Source organism: Pipistrellus kuhlii, unplaced genomic scaffold (assembly GCF_014108245.1).
Source record: "Pipistrellus kuhlii isolate mPipKuh1 unplaced genomic scaffold, mPipKuh1.p scaffold_m20_p_2, whole genome shotgun sequence".
Taxonomy (NCBI): Eukaryota; Metazoa; Chordata; class Mammalia; order Chiroptera; family Vespertilionidae; genus Pipistrellus; species Pipistrellus kuhlii.
Window position 1 is genome coordinate 164,011,339 of NW_023425515.1, and position 19,319 is coordinate 164,030,657.

A 19,319-nucleotide genomic window follows, 5' to 3' on the forward strand; every position below is an offset into this window, starting at 1 on the left:
CTCAGTTGGTTGGAACACTTTCCTGTATACCAAAAGGTGGTAGGTTCAATTCCCAGTTAGGGCACATACCCATTTCGATCCCTACTCAGAGCCCTATAGTGGGTAACTGATTGATGTTTCTCACTCACACTGATGTTTCTCTTTCTTTATTTTTCTCCTTCCCACAGGCCCCCTTCCCTTCCTCTTTTTAAAATAAATTTTTAAAAAATGAATTGGAAGTACTCTGATCTCTCTTAAAAAAAAAAAAAAAAGCCAGAGTGAGCTCAAAAAGAATGGCGGACACTATGCTACCCAGTACAGGCAAAAGAAACCTCTTAGCCCATCTATCTAATTCAGCGTACTAATGCTGCATCCAAATTAGAGGTGCCTCAGCAGATAAAGTGTTTCTTGGTTTGTCATCTCTGTTCATATTTTCATAAATATTTCAAGAGATAGATGAGGTACAGTGAGCAGCACCTCAAATTCAAAATTTAAGGATTCTGAGTCTTGACTCTCCTCCCTAATCATTCAACAAATGCTTATTTGATACATGTTTTTTGTTAGACACTATGATAGGCATTGGAGATATGATGGTAGAGAGCTTTTTTTATGGATATGGACTGTCCTCATGGAAATATAATCTAGTGGGGAAGATACAATTTAACAAACAAACAAATAGATAAACAAAATTTAGCAAATGGATATCTCATATGGACTATGATAAATGCAATTGTCTCTGTCCCTATTTCTAACATCAACTTAGAAATAAGAGTACCGTATTTTTCGGACCATAAGACGCTCCGGACCATAAGATGCACCAGTTTTTAGAGAAGGGAAATGAAGAAAAAAAGATTCTGAAACAAATAGTGTCCTAAAATATTTTATGTGCATTAAAACCCAACATCACAGTCATAAACACATGTAATCAACCCTGTAAAGTAAACAGCAGCATTTAGAACCATTTTAGAGCCGGGCAAGCACACAGAGACCACACAGAGCCGGGCAAGTAAAAAAACTTTTTTTTTAAAGTATATGTGTAGGCTATATTTGGACCATAAGACGCAGGGACTTCCCCCCCCACACTTCTGGGAGGAAAAAAGTGCGTCTTATGGTCCGAAAAATACGGTAGGTTCTTGTAATGTAAAAAAACTTATATAAGAAAATAGAAAAGACTCATAATTCAAATTATGTAAACTTACAGCTTCTCTGCCAATGAGTGGATAAAAGGGAGTACCGAAAAGTTTCCTTCCATTGATAAATGCCTTCATGATGAAATTGGTCACTATTAAAGAAAGAAACAACAATAAAGACACATCTTAATGTGTAAGAGTTTTAAGAAGAGAAAATTTCTATATTTAAAACTTACTTTTTCTAGAAACTCCAGCACCAAGATTATGATTCAAGTCAAAAGGATCTAGAAAAGAAAAAAATTTATTTTTTAATTACGAATGTTATTATAACATTATATATACTTAGTAGTCATGAGTCAACTTAATACTATGTAAATCAAGACCACCCAAGCAGCAAGTTATTTTTTAAATTATAAATTAAAGGATGGAAACTGATAAAAATTTTAAAATCTTCCAAAATGTAATGTGTTTCAGTTTTCCCCTCAATTCCCTTGGCCACATGAAACTGGCTTTTCATTTTATTTTATTTCTTAATGAATATCAGTTAAATGATCACCTTCTATTGCAATGCATTTGGATGTCCACTGCTTCTCAAAAGTTGTTAACAGCTTTTTCTGCCGAATGCTAATTACATATTCCTTGAAATCAAACTCTTCAGTATAGAAACGAAGCAGTCCCAACCAAAGCTCTCCTAATGTTTCTGTATTCTTTCCAAGTGAAGGTAAACGTTTTTTCTACAGGTGAGATAAAGAGAGAGAAATTTCTCAACTATCCAAAATATAGACTCTAGATCCAAGTAAAATTATTAAATTAAATTATGCCAACCCTAACATTTATCAGTAAGCATTCCATAACATAAAGATTTATTTAAAAATTACCAGTTCTTCTGTTTTATCAAAGAAAAAAGCATTCCATCCATCAACCATTCTCTGTGGAATCTGTTTTCCATCAAAGATCTGCATAAAAAATTAATTTTATTATTAGATTTTAAGTCATCTAACCAAACACCCTAAATACCCTCACCTCGTTTTAAAATTTAGCTATAATAGACATACTGAAATATTTCTTCCAAAATAAGTATGTTAGGATGGTACAATCTGATGTCAAGTTATTAATGAATAAAATGTATCTGAAAGACCAAAACTGGGAAACAATATCTTAAGCACATCAGACCCTCCAAATGACACATTTGATATTATTTGATGTTACCTATTTGACCTGTCAAAACACATCCAGTACAAGATTAATAAAATAAAACTAAAGTAAATCAAATGAAAATAGCATTTTCATCCAAGAATCATGGATGAAGAAATACATAATATCTATTGATTGTGCTCCCAAAGGAAATCAATGGAATTACTTATTTTGGAGAAGGGTAAAGTACCTTTCAATTTTTCCACATGAGGCTGAAAAGCCCCCTGGACATTGATTTTAAAAAACACACACCAAAAACACGAAAATTAGGAAGCTATCAACATATCTGACATGTTGATAAAGATTATAAAATCTTCATAATTAATTATAATAATTACTCACTGTCCTAAAGAGGGAGGAGGGGTAATTCTACTTCACTAGAAGAAAACTACCCCAGGCGATGATTGTATAGGCACAACTAACACAACCTCTACAAGCGGTTTTGAGACTCATTCTCTAAAGGCATTTTAACAGATACAATCAATTAGAAAGTTACAATGAGTTCAGAGTCAGCAGACCTTATTTCTAGTCTTACTCTTGCCAAGTAGTGATTCTGAGCAATATAATTATGTACCTAAATCCTCAGTTTTAACCAGTGAAAAAATAGAGATGAGATTAATTAGGTTAGTTGTTTTCAAATTTTATCTTTCTGTTAAGCTGTAAAACTCTCCTAAAATGCAACCTTCCTTGAAGTGTAAAACAGATAAAAGCAAAGGTACTCTGATAGAAGCCAGAATGAAAAAAAAATACCCCGTTTTTCTTTACCACACTCTTCATACATACACTAATGAGCTCCCAAGAGTTTACTAGAACGCATACTTTAAAACCACTAGATAAGGTGGTCCCCAAGGCTCCTTTCATCTCACATGAGACAATGAGTTATAAAATTAACTACATGCCTGGTACCTCTAATTCACTCTCAGGTTTAAGTTCTTTCTGGGTATAATTATCTCTGGATAAATAAAATTCCTACTATTACATCAAAGCCTGCCATATAGAAAATACTTAACATATGTTTACTGAATGAATATTTCTACTTTGTAAGCACATTTACATAAAGATAATTTCAAGGGACTTAAGCTAATAAATTGTTTTTTATATTTACATATAACATAAACAAATATAGTTACCAAGAATCATCATCATTCAGACATTTTATAGGAAAAAGGTAGAAATTATAGCTATTAATATCTAAAACAAAATATATGGGATCCTTCCCTCAAAAAAGAAATGCAGGTTTTAAAGAGGCCAAAATATCTGATGCTTTTATATTATAGGGGAATACACAAGACACCTCTTTAGACTTTGACTCTTTTTAAGAAAATTCTTATTTTTTGAGTAACAACTATGATCTAAACCCAACTATGTTGGCTGATAACACAGTAAAGTGGACCTGTAGGCCTTAAAGGGTACTTAATGACTGACTTGTCTGTTTTTATAAACTATCTTATTTCACAATGCCTAACTTTCCACTCTGACTCAGCCCTTAGAAGCACTAATGGAATCTTCTCACTCTTCACACACACACACTCTTTCTCTCTTATCTTTTAACACCAATTATTCTCCATTCAAGTACTCAAACTTCCCTCTGAAACCTTACCAAACAATTCAATCATATTTGTGTAAAGAGTAACCCTGTACATTTCCATATTTATTTTCTTGTTATAATAATTTAGTATTTACTGCTATTTTTAAATTACAATTTCTTAGTTGTGGTAAAATACACATAAAATAAAATTAACCATCTTAAACATTTTAAATGTACAGTTCAGTGGCGTTAAATGCATTCCCATTGTTGTGCTCACCTATCCACAGAATTATTTTCATCTTGCAAAAATAAAACTCTGAACCTATTAAACAATAATTACCCATTCCTGTCTCCCCACAGCCTCTGGCAACCAGCATTCTATTTTCTGTCTATGAAGATGACTACCCTAAGTACTTCCTATAAGTGAAATGATATGGTATTTGTCCTTTTGTGACTGGTTTGTTTCATTTAGCACAAGCTCAACCATTCAACAGCAATTTTTAAGCTGATATAAACTATGAAAACATAGCATTCATAATATCATGTTTGAACAACACTCCTCCTGTTTTTAAGTGAAAATTTACTTTTACTTAAGATGATCTGCTAAAATACAGCAAAATCATTCTACTTAGAAAAGCTCCTTTTGACCTAAAGAATTTTGTATTGACCAGTAAAAACAGTCTTTGCAGGGCCATATTTATATCCAGTCACTTAAAAGTCTAGGTTCAATCACAAATGGAGTCAAAGATCATCAGCTTCATTAAACATATCCTTACCCTTAAAAGTTGATCGATGCCAATGACCAATACTTAAATGATGCCAGAGCAATGGACAATGGGGTCCCATATGACAAGCAAAAAAGGCCAGAAGCAAAAATCCATATATCATCAGTTCATATGTATCACAAAGCCCCCCACAATCACAGCTCATTATGATGGAAAACATTCCATGGACTGTCTCATTTCATCAATCATTGTCTGTTAAGCAGATAATGGGAGAGTTCTTGAAGTTGGCTATGGCAATCCTACCTACATTTTCCCAATAATAATATTAGTAAAGCTGCTAATGATAACAGTTAATAATAATAAAAACAACCACCACTTATGAAGACCTATTTTATTAGCACCTACAACATTCAAAAGAATTCATTGTCTCTGTTCCCTATATTAACATCAAAATATCATTATTACATTTTCACTCAAGACTAGTGGTGCTCAGACACCTTTTTGAAGGCCACAATGTCAGAATTAGGAGTCAAACCAGTTATTTCTGGCTCTAAAATCATGCCCTGCTCTTTTCATTGTATCATGCTACCTCAGTGGCTCCTCAACCATGGGTATTGTAATGAGAACACAGATAGACCACCATAATTTGTATTCCACTTTAGTTTAGTATTCTGTCATGGTCACAGCAAATCATAGCAAATAGCTGCACTGGGCAATTATGCAAAATATCCCCAAATATAAGGCTTTAATAACAATTATACTAATACAGAAAATGATCTTGACCCTGGCAGGCCTAATAAATTCATGATAAATTTTAAATATCCTTCAGAGAACAATCTTGTTTAAAATAAACACTCATTACTCAACATAGATTTAGCAACTTAAAATTTTCTGCTAGAAAATGACATTTAAAAATCTTTATTTCTCTCCCACTATTTGTTTAAGAGGGAAGGAAATGCTTCTAAAACCGGGACGTTCATTAGAACTTTTAAAAGCTTACTAAGACCATCTGACACCCACCATATGGCATGCTAATTTGTGATTTTCTTCTTTGACATGACTATCAAAGTTCATGTGAAATTAGAATATGTGATTTGCCAGGCAATTCTGAAGCTTCTCTCTTCCCTCAAAATAATGACCTTTCTAAGAAATGTTTGCAAATCTACTTTGTGCCCAAAAGGAGGAGGAACAGATGGGTGATTAAGAACTCTCAGTCAGTGTGGCTCAGTTGAGCATTGTCCCATGCACTGAGAAGATGCCACTAAATTCCCAATCAGGACACATGCCCAGGGTTGTGGGCTCAATCCCTAGTAGGGAGTGTGCAGGAGGCAGCTGATCATTGTTTCTCTCTTTCTCCCTTTCCCTTCCTCTATCTCTAAAATTAATAAAAACATTTCTTTTTAAAAAGAACTCCTTTGTACCTATTTCAGAGAATATAAATTGGCTACAAAAAGGGACTCTGAGTCACCAAGTCTGAGTGAATATGAGTAAAATCTGTTGCTTCTGATGCATATTCTTATGTTTAATACGATTAACATGACCCTAAAGAGATGAGGAAGAATTTCCTTGGGTTTTCTCTCAAACAAAATTCACAAAGTTGACCAAAACATAAAAAGGAATAAATTAAGCTTCCTTGCCAAGCAAAAGGAGAGAGACTACTCTGAACAGAAAAAACTTATGTATTTGCATCCGAGAGACTAATTTATGAGTTCATAGATGGCTATATAAATTTCATAATGATCTGCAGCATTCTGACTGTAAAATACAAAGACTTTGCAAAAGATATTCAATAGTACTGTTCATCTATTATTCTTTTGGTACTCTATATTCTCCCATAAAAACTTTTTTAAAAGATTCATTGTTTGATTATACCATTAATAGAAGAAAACTTAGGATGTCATGATGAAAAAAATCCTTCATAATCTCATAAACTGAGCTTCTGTGTGTTTAGATAGTTTTCACAAGAAACCCCTTTACAATTTTCTTAAACACCTACCTCTTGTAGAACTGGGATAACAGGTGGTTTTCTTTGCTGCAGAAAGTACAGCACCATAAGGATATAAGCATATGAAGATAAACTTCCCCTGGAAGCATCTCCAATATCACATCGCTAAAGAAACAACAATGATTGAAAAAACTTCAGGATCTTATTCCATGCAAAATACTGACTAGTTTAAGACACAATTTTTTCTCAACTCATCAAACTGGCAAATATCCAAAAGTTCAATAACAAACTGTCATAAAGAGTGTGGGTAAACAGGTACTTATGTATAAGTTAGCATAAATCCTATGAAGAATAATTTGGCAATATCAAAATTATAAGAGCAATTTCGTTTAACTTAGTAGTTCCATTCTAATAATTTATCCAAATATGCGATAAAATCCCCATGTAAAATGACTAAATAAGAAGTGTTTTCATTGTGACACTGTTTTAATAGTAAAACATCAGAAACAGCTTAAGGTATCAGTACAGTACATATTTTAAAAATTAATGGGTATTCACACAATGGAATAATATATAGTCATTAAAAAAGAACAAAGAAACTATTTTATACTCATAAAAATAATCTCCAATACCTATTGCTCAGTAAAAAAAACCAATGTCTTTATACCTGTAATAAGAATGAGGTAGGAAATTTCAGTACTGGTATATTTCTGGAAGAACTTTTGATCATGGGTGCCTCCAGCAAGAGGTACTGATAGGCTAGGAGACAGCTGTGGAAGGTAGATTTTCCACCATAAACTCCTTTATTTACTTTTTAAAAATATATTTGTATTGATTTCAGAGAGGAAGGGAGAGGGAGAGATAGAAACAGCAATGATGAGAGAAAACCATTAATTGGCTGCCTCCTGCATGCCCCTTAATGGGGATCGAGCCCGAAACCCAGGCATGTGCCCTTGACTGGAATCGAACCTGGAACCCTTCAGTCCAGAGGTCAAAGCTCTATCCACTGAACCAAACTGGCTAGGGCTCCACCATAAACCCCTTTAGATGTTTTGAATTCTGCACCACATGGTTATTTTAAAAAATTAATAGAAACACACAAAATGAGCCCTAAGAGACTTCCCTTGAGTAAAGCTTTAGCTAATATTATTTTAAGGGAGAGGAATGATTTCCTTGACATGAATCACTTGGTTTCATTACTAAAACTGAACTGGGAGTACTGAACTGTCATGTTGGAGATAGTTTATGAGGTGAACCCAGAAAAGCCGCACTATCAAATACGATTTGTAGGCATGGGAGTTGGCTTGCCATCCTAGTTAGTTAAGAATCCTTGGGTTGCCAGGACCGGTTTGGCTCAATGGATAGAGCATCGGCTTGGGGGCTGAAAGGTCCCGGGTTCGATTCCGGTCAAGGGCATGTACCTTGGTTGCGGGCATATCCCCAGTAGGGGGTGTGCAAGAGGCAGCTGATTGATGACTCTCTCTCATCGATGTTTCTGACTATCTCTCTCCCTTCCTCTCTGTACAAAATCAATAAAATATATATTAAAAAAAAAAAAAAAAAAAAAAAGAATCCTTGGGTTAGGAAATCTGATGTTAGGGTTGAAAATCATTATCACATTGAGAAATTTTGCCAATGACAAATTTTCTAGTTACATATGGAACTGGAGCACACACAGGAAAAAAACAAAGAATCACCCTACTCAAATAAGTATAATTTAAAGCCCTCACCAGTTTAGCTCAGTGGCTAGAGTGTCGGCCTGCAGACTGAAGTATAATTTAAACCATTTAACATTGAGTGCTTCTTTTTAAAAGTTCAGGTAAACAATGGACACAAAACTTTGGGGAGCGAGGGCATGCATGGGGGAGGGGGGGAGGGAGCCCAATGGTAAGATATGTACACAGATAATAATTTAATAAATAAATAAAATAAATAAAAGTTCAGGTAAACAAAATTCAGAAATGATTTTTCACAAGTGTGACATCAGTACCTTTCACTTGAATTATCATGAGTCTTATAACAAAGAAGATCATTAATTTTTTAAATACATACCTTAGCAAACACTTTCATAGTATATCCCAAGTACTGCACTCTAGGATCAATAGCTGCATAAGTAGCTAGCATTCTTGTGTTATGTTGAGCCTGAAAAATAATTACGTATTTGAAATCATTTCGAATTTATTAAAAATTAGATAAAACAAGAGAATACACTCCAAATGGAACATATAAATGTAAACTTAAAATACCTATAAGTAAGTCTAAAACTAATTTTCAATCAGAAGAAAATATCAAGATGATTAATTTTTTCCCTTAAACCACTCACATTTGAAAGCTTTAAATATAAACATATAGTCAACAATTTATAAACTTTTTTATTGACAAGTGTAAACATACCTGGGTCTATAAAGAAAAACTTACCAATGTATTATACAAACTGATATCACCTTCTAAACCACTTCGTCTGTGTTCAAATTTTACTATAGGCACTTTGGCAGTAGTTATAGGCAAAATATTTCTTAAACCTGATTAAAAAATAAAACTTCACTAAGTTAAATAATTTTCACAAAGCTAAAAAATATTTTCTGTTGTTTTAAAGTTATAAGTTAAAATTCATACCTGGATGTTTCTTAAGAATTTTTGCCAAATTTTCTATTATTTCCTTACAATTTAATTTCTACAAAAAAAAAAAAGGAAGAAAATAAAATAAAATGTGTCTGACTCAATTAGGCGTTGTACAAATTCTACTTCAATCTAGGCATTTAATACTAGCATTTAAAATCTCTAATCATAAGCTCTATGTAACCTTCTACTTAAGTATATGGGTCTTTGGACCCACATACTTGAATTATCATGAGTCTTACAACAAAGAAGCTGATCCTGCATCATCTAGAAAGAAAAGAAATGCAGAATCTCAGGCCCACCTCAAGCTACTAAATATAATTCACATTTTATCAAGATCCCCAAGTAATTCACGTCCACATTAAAGTTTGAGAAGCACAAAGACAAGAGGATAATGTTTTCAAATATGTGAAGAAACAACTACAGGTAGGCTTGGTGAAGGCAAAACAATTTAGTGATTAAGAACATAGGCTCTGAACTTTAGACAAATTTGAATTCAAATCTTAAATTAAGTACTGACTAGCCATGTGATTTTGTCCAGATTCTTAACCCATCTGAGCTTCATGCTACTATTCTATAAAATTGAGATTATTATAATCTCTCATGTAATTAGAGAGATTATATGAGACATGTATGTAAAGCATTTAGCAGCATGCTTGGCACAAAATAAGCACTTTAAGTCTGTAAGCTTTTTATTAGTATGTTGATCAATAAAAGAAAAATAATCCTACTGTAACCAGCATCTACTTCTTCAAGGAAATTCTTATCTCTGCATATTTAAATGTTAACTTTTTAAAAACTAGACAGCAGCCGAGACCGGTTTGGCTCAGTGGATAGAGCGTCGGCCTGCGGACTGAAAGGTCCCAGGTTCGATTCCGGTCAAGGGCATGTACCTTGGTTGCGGGCACATCCCCAGTAGGGGGTGTGCAAGAGGCAGCTGATCAATGATTCTCTCACATCGATGTTTCTAACTCTCTCTCTCTCTTCCTCTCTGTAAAAAAGCAATAATATTTATATATATATATATATATATATATATATATATATACACACACATACATATATATATATATTTTTTTAAAAAAACTAGACAGCAGAGTTGATATGGTAATGCTATCCATGATATAAGAAACAGGGAAGATAATGGGATTACACATTAATTGCACTGAGTTAAAGGGTATTTACATCAATGCCCACACTTACTATTAAATTCACTTTTGCATAACCCCAACATGCTCTTTTTAGCTTCAGGAAAGCAGTAGCTTTTGCAGCTTAACTAGAGGATTTCAAGGGAAACTTTATTTACTAATTAACACACAAATAGAATAAGAGGTTATTTTCCTCGTTATGCAAGACTGTCAATGTATGATAAATTCTAAATTTTCAATTATGGCCCATCTGAAAAAAATTATTCTTTTCACTGTTTCAACCTTCCACAGATTACATGTAATACATAAACCCTTACTAATTAAAAGTCTAACTATTAAATTTCATAGAGGAGATACCTAAAACTCTAACCTCTTCCCTGGATAAAAAATTTTCTATTCCCTCAATTCTTGATCTTCAAAATAGAAAGGGGCATCTCTCCAGGTAGATGGCACATGAATAGTAGTTAGTTAAAAAGTACTAAAATACTTTACAACTTTTCAGTTTCTTTACAAAATAAGATATTAATAAACACCAGAAGCAATTTCTTAGAGCCAGAAATAAGAATATATCAGACATCCCTGCCATCTCTACTCTGGTTCTAATAATTCTAAAACCACTTTTTTGAAAAAACTATTTCAGAAACACATAGGTTTACTATTCTGCTGAGTTCTTTTATAAATACAACAGAGGCTATACTGACAACACTACAGATGGCCAGAAGCTTGGCCTCACCCCAATCTTGCAAGTAATAACTAAAAATAGCAATAACTGCCAAAACCGGTTTGGCTCAGTGGATAGAGCGTTGGGCTGCGGACTGGAAGGTCCCGAGTTCGATTCTAGTCAAGGGCATGTACCTTGGTTGCGGGCACATCCCCAGTAGGGGGTGTGCAAGAGGCAGCTGATGGATGATTGTGCAAGAGGCAGCTGATGGATGATTCTCTCTCATCAATGATTCTAACTCTCTATGCCTCTCTCTTCTCTCTATGAAAAATCAATATAATAAAAAAAAAACTAAAAATAGCAATAACTATGCTAATAAGGGAATGAGCAACTAGAGCACATGTGTCAACACAAGGCCCGAGGGCCAAATCCGTCCCACCAGGCCTTGCAATGTGGCCCGCACCGTGCTGTCATCACTGCACTCCGCTGCGTTTCCATCACAATGACAGTTTATGACTGTTCAGTAAACCATTCAGCCCGCGATTTAGGCTGGATTTTAGATTTTGGCCCCTTCTCTGATTGAGTTCGACACCCCTAAACTAGAGGAATCCCCTCCTTTTCTAGTTGCTGCTAGGAAGGCCTGAGATACTTTTCCTTGTTCAATCAGCCCTTTCTTTACTGGAACTTGGACAACCTTGTTCCCACTGTTGAGGCCGGTACACAAAGAAGAAAGGCCTAGCTACCCATTCCCACTGATGAAAGTGCTCTGGGGGAAGGTCTGCTCCTGGCATCTCATGGTGGAACTCAGAAAACTTTCAATTTCAGAAAGTAGTGGTTAAGGTCTACTGGACCATTAGTACTATATTTCAGCTACATTTTGGGTTAAATAAATGACAGAGAAGCTGTGAGATACAATGAAAAGAACATGAACTCTGGAGTCAGACAGACCTGGGTATGAATCCCGGCTCCATCATTTACTAGCTGTGAACATGGGCAAGTTAATTTATCTTTCAAAGCCCCGGTTTCCTCATCTGTAAAATGGGGGAAATTTCCTACCTCAGATGTGGTTGTAAGAGTGAAATGAGATAATGTATGTAAAAGTATATACAAGGGCCTCAACAAATTCCAATTTCCCTCCTCACTCAAATGAGTTTCTAAAAGCTATCCTACAAATTACATGCTATTAAATTGGCTCCAAATCCTGGAGACCCTATGAATGTCCACAATGTTCTGACCTCAATAGCCCTTCTCAGCTCCTGTAGGCTCATGCCTGTGAGTTTCTTCTATAAAGTCAATCCTTCCTCTTCTCCTGCTGACTTTTTTTTTTTGGCTATATTTTTATTATTATTTTTAAATTTCTTTATTGATTAAGGTATCATACATTTGTCTTCAACCCCCCATTCCAATCCCCACCCCTCCCCACTCATGCCCTCACCCCCCTATTGTCCTTGACCACTGGTTAGGCTCATACGTATGCACACAGGTCCTTTGGTTGATCTCTCCCTTTTATCCCCACCCTCCCTCTGAGGTCCAACAGTCTGACCCATGGCTCCTTATCTCTGGGTCTGTTCCTGTTCACCAGTCTATGTTGTTCACCATTTCCCCTAGATGAGTAAGATCATGTCCTAGTGGAAATATACTTATAAGAACCAAAAATGAGACAAGCAATAATGGTTACACTGAAAGGCATATGAATCAGTCTGTAGTGAGTTTCTTTCTGGGCCAACAGTTCTTTTGAGACCAAATTTCAATGTCAGTTTCTTATGTGTATATGTCAGCAATGATATTTCTGTTCTCGTGCTGACTTTTATTTCTCACAGCATTTTTGACATTTCTTTTTTTTTTTTTAATATGTTTTTATTGATTTTTTACAGAGAGAGGAAGAGAGAGGGATAGAGAGTTAGAAACATCGATGAGAGAGAATCATCGATCAGCTGCCTCTTGTGCACCTCCTACTGGGGATATGCCCGCAACCAAGGTACATGCCCTTGACCAGAATCGAACCTGGGCCCCTTCAGTCCGCAGGCTGACGCTTTATCCACTGAGTCAAACTGGTTTCGGCCATTTTTGACATTTCTAAAGAACCCTGACTTTCTCATGATATGTCAAAATAGGAAAACTTCAGTTTTATCATTTTTGCCTCCAGCAATGTTTTAGGTTTTATTTGTTCTAGGACTCCCTTTTGTCTTTCTGGTGGTCCAAAGATATTCATAGAGCTATTTAACACCACATTTCGAATCCATTTTTTTCCTATCAGCCTTTTTCACTGTAAAGCTGTATTAGTACAAATAACTTATAACATTGCTTCTGTAGGAAAAAAATGTGTTCCAACTACCCAAAAATTGCAATGAACTTGTAGAATACAAGCAATTTATAAATTATACGAGAGGCCCATTGTAGGAAGATTCCTGCAAGAATAGGGCTTCCGGCGGGCTTCCCTCCCGCCACCACAACCTTTCCCGCCCCTCACCTTCCCTGCAGCCTCTGCCCCCCAAGCCCCACTCCACACTTTTCCGCGCCCACCAAAGCTGCCCACACTTTCCCTCCTGCAGCTGCCTTGCTTTCTGCTTTCCCTCTCTCTTCCTTCTATGCCACATGTGTCAAACACAAGGCCCGCGGGCCAAATCCATCCTGCCAGGCCTTGCAATGTGGCCCGCACCGCGCTGTCATCACTGCACTCCGCTGCGTTTCCATCACAATGACAGTTTATGTCTGTTCAGTAAACCATTCGGCCCGTGATTTAGGCTGGATTTTAGATTTTGGCCCCTTCTCTGATTGAGTTCGACACCCCTATTCTATGCTGTCTTCAGTCTTCACTCCTCCCTCCCTCAGCATATGCAAATTAACTGACATCTTTGTTGGGTTAATTTGCATACTCGGTCTGATTGGCTGTGGGCATAGCAAAGGTAGGGTCAATTAGCATTTTTCTCTTTTATTAGTGTAGATGTCTCCCTTCCTTTTCTATGTCTAGTAATACAAAAACATGACCTAATGGAAGAGATATGAAAAGATAGTGAGATCAATGTTCACTATCAAACTGAAGCACCAACTTCTCATTGGTTCTAAAGAAAAAAATTCCAAATCTATGGTACATTAACTTTTTCCAACAATTTATTACAAACACCTGTAACTCAGTGACATGCTTTTTACATTATAAAATTACTCAAACAGTAAATTTACTTATTTAAATGTTTTAATGTCTCTTAAAATGATAATATGACCTTACATTTCAAAGACTGCTATTGCTAATATATTTACACAAAGAATGACACAATATATTTTTATCAATACTACAGACAAAATTAAAATTAATCACTAGAAGAAAATAAACTTCCACATCTCTTTCCAAACACTAACTCTTACCTCTGCATTTTCGTGGCCTTCCAGGGTCATACAAATATCCAGATCACTATCACGAAATCCAAATCCATTCTTAGAAGAGCCAAATAAGCACAATCTTGCCTTTTCTAAGGGGGAAAAAAAAGTCAAAAGTTATATAATTAGCAAGAAAGAGGAGTCTTCTATTACCTACCTATAGCCTAATACAAATGATCTTGTCCATATTTTATGCCCTAAATTACCTACCATTGACAGATATACTGATAATTTCCAAAACCACTCTCATCTAAAGTGCAGATCTTTTGCTCAAGTTCCCACACCCATGTATCTAACTGCTTCTTTCATTTTTTCTGACATCATAAATTCAACAAGTCAAAACTAAACTATCACTTCATCTCAAATCTACTATTAATTCTATAATCCTTCTCAGAAAATAGTATCATCGTACACTCAGTTGCTCAAGTTAGAAATATACGATTCTTAACTCCTCCACATCCAAAAAAGCCAAGTCGTTTAGCTTCTTCCAACTTAACTATCTCATAAATTCATCCACTTTTATTGATTATCAGCATCACTACCAATAGTTAAGACAATACTTAAAGATTTATGTCTTGGAAATAAACTAGTTTTTTGTTTTTTTTTAAGGCACAATTCAAGTAGTCCTATAAATATCACCTTAGTAAATAAAATTAATTCTCCTCCAAAAGTGAGACATTAATCCAATAGATATAAATTTTGATAGGACTATCTTCTTATTCTTAGTATCATTCATTATAGATGCGACTTCAAAAAAGTTGTGACTTAACTGGATCAGGTTTTCCTCCCTAGTAATTCTTACAGACTATACATTTAGATAACAAACTCTATTATTTTCAAAACTTAATCCCCCCTTTCAGTTCTGATACTCTAACTTTAAATTTCAGCGATAACTGAGATATAAAAGAAGTTATGTTCATGAGCAAATAAAAATGTGCATCAGTTTAATATAACAGGGATTTTAGAATGAGTCAATATTTTACATAATAGCAAATGTAATTCAAATATGGAATTTTATAGCACATAACAGATCTTTTAAAAATACTTCATTCTGATTATAAATCAACTCATTCTTTTCTAAAATACTTGGCTACAGAACTTTTGATTCTTCACCCCTATACTCAAAACCTTCTCCTTCTGCTATTTTTATCATCTCAGTTAAATAGCACCACCCAACTATTGAGGTAAACACCTTGAAACCATCCTTGACTCTTTTTCCTTACATCTAACATGCAATGCATCAGCAAATCCTGTTGATTCTACAGAATTCAAGATATATCTTAAATCTGATCACTTCTCATCTACTCTTTCAAATCACTGTTATATCTCATCTGAATCTATGCAGCAGCCTCTTAAATATTCTGTTTCCGTTCTTATGAATCTGTACTCTGTTCTCTCAGATTATGTCACTTCAGTGTTAAAATCCTCCAGAAGCTTCTCACTAATCAAAATAAAATTCAGTCTTTCTATCAACATCTCTAAGGCCCTAATGAACCAGTCTCTAGGCTGCCTTTCTAACCTCATCTTTCTAGTACAGTCACTTCATTCACTCCACTCCAGCCACACTGACTTCCTGCTGACCTTCAAACATAACACACATAATCCAATCTTGAGGTATTTCTATTTGTTACTCTTTCTTTCTAGAATGTTATCTCCTTAGAGTAGGGGTGTCGAACTCAATCAGAGAAGGGGCCAAAATCTAAAATCCAGCCTAAATCGAGGGCCGAATGGTTTACTGAACAGTCATAAACTGTCATTGTGATGGAAACGCAGCGGAGTGCAGTGATGACAGCGCGGTGCCGGCCACATTGCAAGGCCTGGCAGGACGGATTTGGCCCGCGGGCCTTGTGTTTGACACATGTGCCTTAGAGAATCATATTACTTGCTTTTTCATATTATTTATGGCTCTGCTCAAATGTCACTTTATCAGGAAAGAACTACCATAACACCCCATTACTATCCTTTTGACTCCTGAACTTTAATAGCATTTATTTCCTGGTCTTATATTATTGATACATACATATTTTTTCACTTGACTATGTCTCCCCCTCTTAATATAAACTTCATGAGAGCAGGTTTCACCTCTTTATTAGCACTGAATCCCCAGCACCTAGAATAGTATCTAACACATAACATTCAATAAACAATTTAAAAAAAATGAAACTCAGATCAAGTGACTATAGTAACAAAAGCATCAATTTTTAACATATGACATACCATCATATTCTTTTTGAATAAATTTTTCCAAGCCCATTAAAATTTGTTCCCTATTGTGTTGTTCAGAGAAAGGTGGTGACAACTCATCTAAATTGAAAAAAGAAAAAGGAAAAGTAAGAAAAATAAAATCTGAAAATAGCTTCTATTTTTTTACCCTAAAAACTTTACTTAAAATTTCTTTATTACTTGTTAACTTCTATGAATATAAAGTTATAAATGTTACTAGGGAAGGAAGGGGCAGAAAACAGCAAAAAGATAATATTTATAGATCTATGTTCATTTCACGTGATCATTTTCCTTATGAAATATCTGTAAAATATATTTACTCATACAAATTATTTAAAATCATTTTCTTCCCATACACATCCTTGTTCTTCCCTCATGGTAAGACTACATTCCTGCTGTTACACTAGGTACCTGACCTTCAAATCTTATAGTTGCCACTAATGCCTGGTTCAAGATTCACATCTTCCCTATAAGTTGCTTTACTCAATGAGTCTTCAAAGACATTCCCTTAACTAAATTTCCTTAGTTCTCCAAACTACTTATCAGTTTAATTTACAACTGTTTTCTAGTTGTTTCATTTATATTCACCTTATTTTTTAAAATAAGACCATATATAGGATGGGGCAAAAGTAGGTTTATAGTTGTTCGTATGGAAAATAATAATAAAGAATGATATAAGTATAAACTCTGTGTTTCGAGAATTCTCAATTGTAAGCCTACTTTTGCCCCACCTTGAATTCCTTAAGGATAGTTTTTTCTCCTATCTCCTCCTCCAGATGTATCCCCAGGAGTTAATGGCTAATGGGAACAAACAGTAATTAACAATAATGAATTAAACTAATATTCAGTGTTTGTAAAACAAACGTATCAGCACTTGCAACTTGATTAACTGAAATACATGTGATTATTCTTTTCTTAGAGTAGTGAACTATTTTGTAGGATATTCTAATGGTAACACACAATATGATACACTTGTCAAGACCCATAAAACTCTGTAGCACAAAAAGTGAACTTTATAATATGCAAATTTTAAAAACTTATCTGGGAGGTCAGGCAATCTCAGGATGGAATGCAGGCTATAACTAAAAAATCTAATGGTATTATAAATGTACTAGAGGCCCGGTGCATGAATTCATGCACTAGTAGGGGGCTTGACGTGTAGGGATCAGCCTGCTGTGGGAGTGCCATTCATCCTGGTCAGCCAAGCGGTGCTCCTGCTGTGGGAGTACACTGACCACCAGGGGGCAGCTCAAGGTGGTCGTTTTGGTCGTTCTGCCATTCGGTCACTGGGCTTTTTTATATACTGAGTGGCCAGATTATTATGATCTCTGAATGCTTAGTAATCTGGCCACTCAGTGTATATCCTATATAATAAAAGGCTAATATGCAAACTGTCCCCTAAACCAGGAGTTTGACCAGCAGGCAGGCCGGCCAACCACCCATGTCCCCTCCCCCTGACCAGGCTGGCTGGGCCCACCCACGCACGAATTCATGCACTGGACCTGTTTTATATATACATACACACATACTGAGTGGCCAGATTATTATGCGTTCGGAGATCATAATAATCTGGCCATTCAGTGTAGATAGATAGGACAACTTCACTCAAGGGAGTGGAGGAAAAGGTGCTAACCTAAGTAACTTAAAAATTAGTGGAACCGAAACCAGTTTGGCTCAGTGGTAGAGCGTCGGTCTGCGGACTGAAAGGTCCCAGGTTTGATTCCGGTCAAGGGCATGTACATTAGTTGCGGGCACATCCCTGCTAGGGGGTATGCAAGAGGCAGCTGGTGGATGTTTCTCTCTCATCGACGTTTCTAGTTCTCTAGCTCTCTCCCTTCCTCTCTGTAAAAAATCAACAAAATATATATTTTTTAAAAATTAGTGGAGTCTATAAGACTAAAAGCAAAAGCAACTGCATATAAGAACAGTACTCTAATTGATAAAGTTGTTTTCCACAGGGGTACAGGATAACAGTTCCAATAATGCGATAGATATGTACTTAAATGGAAAAACTAAATAAATATGTGGCAGATGGTGGGAGCCAGATTTCTCACTATTAGAGTGGAAATTTACAGATAAGAGTCCATATTGAGATAAGCAACTAAATAAATACAAACAAATGTAATATATTTTGTTACATTATAAAAAATGTGCAATGATTGAACCATTCAACTCTTAGGTATTTACCAAGAGAAAGTAAGGCATATGTATATACCTAGACTTATACATGAAAGTATATTGCAGATTTTTTTGTAGTAAATTGTGGTACATCCATATAATGGAACATAACTCATCAATAAAAAGGAATAAATCATCATTGATATACACAATATGGATGAATCTCAAAATAATTATGCTAAGTTAAAGAAGTCAGACCTTTTCCCCTCCCCTCACACACACCAAAAAAGAGAGTACATTTTTTGTGATTCTATTTATATAGAACTCTAGAAAATGCAAACTGCTCTGCCACAGTGGCTCAGTGGTTGAGAGTCAACCTACGAACCAGGAAGTCACACTTTCATTCCCAGTCAGGGCACATGCTCTGGTGGCGGACTACATCCCCAACTATGCAGGAGGCAGCCAGTCAATCATTCTCTCTCATTATTGATATTTCTATCTCTCTCTATCCCTCTCCCTCTCTACAATTAGTAAAAATAAATTTAAAAAATCATATAAAACAGAATATACAAACTAATATATAGTAACAAAAAGCAGGTAAGTAGTTGTCTGGTAGGAAATGAAGATAGATATGGAAGGATAAAATGTTACATCAGAAATTTATCTTACCTGGA

At 35.3% G+C, this 19,319-nt stretch overlaps 1 protein-coding gene across 8 annotated transcripts in view; it reads right to left on the reverse strand.

The window, feature by feature from the left end:
* TUT4 (terminal uridylyl transferase 4) overlaps positions 1-19,319 on the reverse strand; it is a 96,211-nt gene that overhangs the window by 18,950 nt on the left and 57,942 nt on the right. For all 8 annotated transcript variants that reach the window (XM_036447231.2, XM_036447227.2, XM_036447230.2 and 5 more), the window contains 10 exons: positions 16,522-16,608; positions 14,293-14,396; positions 9,118-9,175; positions 8,920-9,023; positions 8,554-8,643; positions 6,553-6,666; positions 1,988-2,065; positions 1,666-1,843; positions 1,346-1,393; positions 1,179-1,261 (listed from right to left, as the gene is read on the reverse strand). In XM_036447231.2, the coding sequence (XP_036303124.1) occupies positions 1,179-1,261; positions 1,346-1,393; positions 1,666-1,843; positions 1,988-2,065; positions 6,553-6,666; positions 8,554-8,643; positions 8,920-9,023; positions 9,118-9,175; positions 14,293-14,396; positions 16,522-16,608 (944 nt within the window). The remainder of the gene's footprint in view (positions 1-1,178; positions 1,262-1,345; positions 1,394-1,665; positions 1,844-1,987; positions 2,066-6,552; positions 6,667-8,553; positions 8,644-8,919; positions 9,024-9,117; positions 9,176-14,292; positions 14,397-16,521; positions 16,609-19,319) is intronic.